Genomic DNA, 3,675 nt, shown 5'->3' on the forward strand with positions numbered 1-3,675 from the left:
CTGTAGATCACAATAGGCTTGTACATTTTCAGGATTTGTTTTTAATATGCTGTAAGATTCGATTTCAACTTTTAATAAATGATCTCTAAATAACTTTATGTCAGAAGTTAGGGGTAAAATTGCTGGCTTATTCCATTTCTTCTGGGTTATATCCTTTGAAGCATTGGTAGATATTTCATGAGACCATTGTGTTTCCATCAAATATTTCATATTCTGTACTTGCTTGATTTTTTCGTATTGACCATCTTGTTCTTTTAATATAATAAATTCTGCAATATCGCAACATTGTTTAATTAAATATCCAAGTTTTAAAATTATGGATGGAGATGCAAAGCTATCTGTTAGTTTATTATAGTTGGCTATTTGCATTGAATATTTTACAGTGGAATCAAAATATTTAGGTGTCAGACACTCAGACAGTCTTCAAGATAACAAATTTCATTATTTTCACTTTCTCATGAGCCAAAATTCTCATTTTTTGAGAGACTACAGTGACTAAATGTTTTTCTTTGTGACTCTTTAAGTACCTAGATCCAAAAGCTTTTAAAAACTTGTCCGACTTGGCTACAAAAGATATTTTATCAGCAGCCATTCTAGGAAAGACATTTTTTACTAATTGTTCATCTGTGTCTGTAAATGAAAATAAAAGGTTTTGGCCATCTGCCTGAGCTTGATTTCTTTTTTTAGTTCGAATTTTCACATTTTTACATATTTTAAAATGTCTGTACAAATATTTTTTTTTTAACATACCTAAGCAATGTTTGCATGGTAAATAATCACTTACTAAAGATTTTGTTTGAAATTCATATGGACGACGAACTGGTTTTATTTATTACATGATTGAAAGATTTATCTTGTGTTCTAACCATATAGCTTCGGTATTGATTAATATGCGTGGAGGCCCTACAATGCTAACAGCTGACGAAATTGATTTGGCAAAAGAAATGTTGTCAGTGTTGAGGCCGATGGAAGTGGCAACAAGAGAGTTATGTGGCCAGAAATATGTTACTAGCAGCAAGGTAATACCGTTAATTAATTGCCTTATACAAAAAACTGAGAGCATAAATATATCAAATCCAATCGCTTTAACATTAAAGCAGGCTATGTTAGAAAATCTAGACAAACGATTTGGTAGGATGGAGGAAATTAGTTTGCTAAGTGTTGCCACTATACTAGACCCTAGATTTAAAACGATTCATTTAAATAATCCTAACTGTAGTGCAAGGGCTATTAGGTTAATTAAAAATAAAATCACTGAAGTCAGAAATAGCTGTGATGATATTAACTCCTCGTCATGCCATGGCTCTAGTGATGATGATGGTGATGATAGTTTGTGGTCAGTTCACACTGAGCTGGTTACACAAAAAGCTGCATCAGTAACTTCTGAACAGTCTGAAGAGCGAATTCCCACAGACTTGAAACATTATTTAAACCATCCAACGATACCATTAGGTGAAGATATCCTTAAATATTGGGACCAAAATGGTAATATGTACCCTCACCTAAAAAAAATTGTACAACCCTATTTATCTGTTGTTGCAACTTCCGTCCCCTCAGAACGTTTGTTTTCGAAGGCTGGAAACATAATGACAGAAAAAAGAAATAGATTGAAGGGAAAGAAATTACAACAACTTTTATTTCTGAGCTCTCTTGATATTAATGACTGGCACTTAGAATAATTAAAAACTTATTTTTACTGTATATATTGTATATTCAATGTAATCTGTACTGTTTTGTATATTATTTGTAAATATGTATATAAATATATTGTATAATATTCAATGTAATCTGTACGGTTTTGTATATTATTTGTAAATATGTATATAAGTATATTGTATATTATTGTATATTGTTATATTGTATAAGTATATTGTTATTATTTGTAAATATGTATATAAATATATTGTATAATATTCAATGTAATCTGTACGGTTTTGTATATTATTTGTAAATATGTATATAAGTATATTGTTATTATCTGTATTGAGTCAATTTTTGTATATAGATTTAACATTTAACTACTTCCAGCCCTGCCTAAGTGGTAATTAAACATAAATTATTAATAATTTTTTAACCAAGTTAAACATTTTCTTATAATTACAATTTTAGTGTTAAATATATTGTTTGTTAACTATTAATATAACTAATATTTTTTCTCATCAATTTGCCCACTTCTGATAATGGCGAAATTCAATAATGTATCTATTAGATTCTTTTGTTATTAGTTATTACAAATAATATACTGACTTCTGAGACTTCTATAGTCTATACTCTATAGGAATCCAGTACTCTTGCTAGTCAATTAAAATCAGTTTTGAAAATTGAATATACCTCGTGTTCATAATTACTTACCTAATAAAATTATTAAATCAATTTATGATTTTATTAACAAGTGTTTGACAATAAAGTACTTGAAAATTATTATACATGGCAAGTATTTGTACTTCTGCATTATATGTATATATTATGTTAAGTAAAAACATTTTAAATTGGTAATTTATTCAATACAATTTAAAAAGAAATAAAAAACTAAGGGCGTATCCTCCCCCCGGTGATCAGCTATTACCATTTGAGCACTGTCACCCGTCCATTGAATAGGTGAGTTCCGTTGGTTGTAACGGTTACAACACTTGTAGCTCAGAAATCAAGAGGGACCAGGCAGGGATTCCTCGCACTGGCATTAATGAGTATGGAAAATCTTTATATATTAATCATTATGAACCCGGGCGTCACAAAGGAGAGCAGACTAGACAATAAACATGACTAAAACCGCAATCTAGTGATAAGAAACAACGATTTTTTTCATTCCGATTTAAATCGATTCACCGACATGAATCGCCTATCACTAGCGTCATCTAGTGATTAAAAAATTTGTTATTTTGTGAATCGATTCTCAGAAAATCGATTTTTTTGGACCGATTTTTTTTCATTCCGATTTAAATCGATTCAAAAATCGATTCACCGACCTGAATCGCCCATCACTAATACAAAACATAGCACAATCAAATGTACACCAAGTGAAGCTCGAATGGATCCAAACAAAATTAAATTAAATGTACATATAAATAATGAAACGTGTAAACCTAAATTTAAAATTAATGATAAAGTAAGAATATCTAAGTACAAACATATATTTAGCAAAGGATATACAAAAAATTGGACAACGGAAATATTTACAGTTTCAAAGGTTTTACAGACGAATCCAGTAACTTATCAGCTAAAAGATGGATCAAATAATATAATCTTAGGTGGTTTTTATGAACAGGAAATTAAACTAACCGATTTTCCAGACACCTTTTTCGTTGAACGTGTGATTAAAAAAGTTGGAGATAAAATGTTTGTAAAATGGTTAGGTTTTGATTCAAGCCAAAATTCATGGATAAAATCGACAGATATTTTAAAATAAGGATTTTTATGTATTATTATATTATGTTATACTTTTTATAATAAATAAAACTTTGCTAAATTTAATTATTTTTTTTATCGTCTTACACATTAAATACATTTTTTAGTCTATAGTGTCCGTAAGCTAAAGTATTTATTCCATCATCCATTATATAACGTTTATCATCGTTAGCACTTAGAACAAGCTTTCTCATAGTTTTCCAATAAACAACATGTTTGTTAGATTGAATAAAATTCATGTCCCTATGAGTTTGTTTATCCTCAACAGTT

General features: G+C 29.3%; 1 protein-coding gene across 1 annotated transcript; it reads left to right on the plus strand.

The window, feature by feature from the left end:
* The first annotated feature begins 908 nt into the window (after positions 1-908).
* On the plus strand, positions 909-1,679 carry LOC111028785 (zinc finger BED domain-containing protein 4-like). Its single transcript, XM_022307542.1, has one exon. The coding sequence runs from the start codon at positions 909-911 to the stop codon at positions 1,677-1,679; it is 771 nt and encodes a 256-aa protein (XP_022163234.1).
* Positions 1,680-3,675: the final 1,996 nt, after the last annotated feature.

Source organism: Myzus persicae, unplaced genomic scaffold (genome assembly GCF_001856785.1).
Source record: "Myzus persicae strain clone G006 unplaced genomic scaffold, MPER_G0061.0, whole genome shotgun sequence".
NCBI lineage: Eukaryota > Metazoa > Arthropoda > Insecta > Hemiptera > Aphididae > Myzus > Myzus persicae.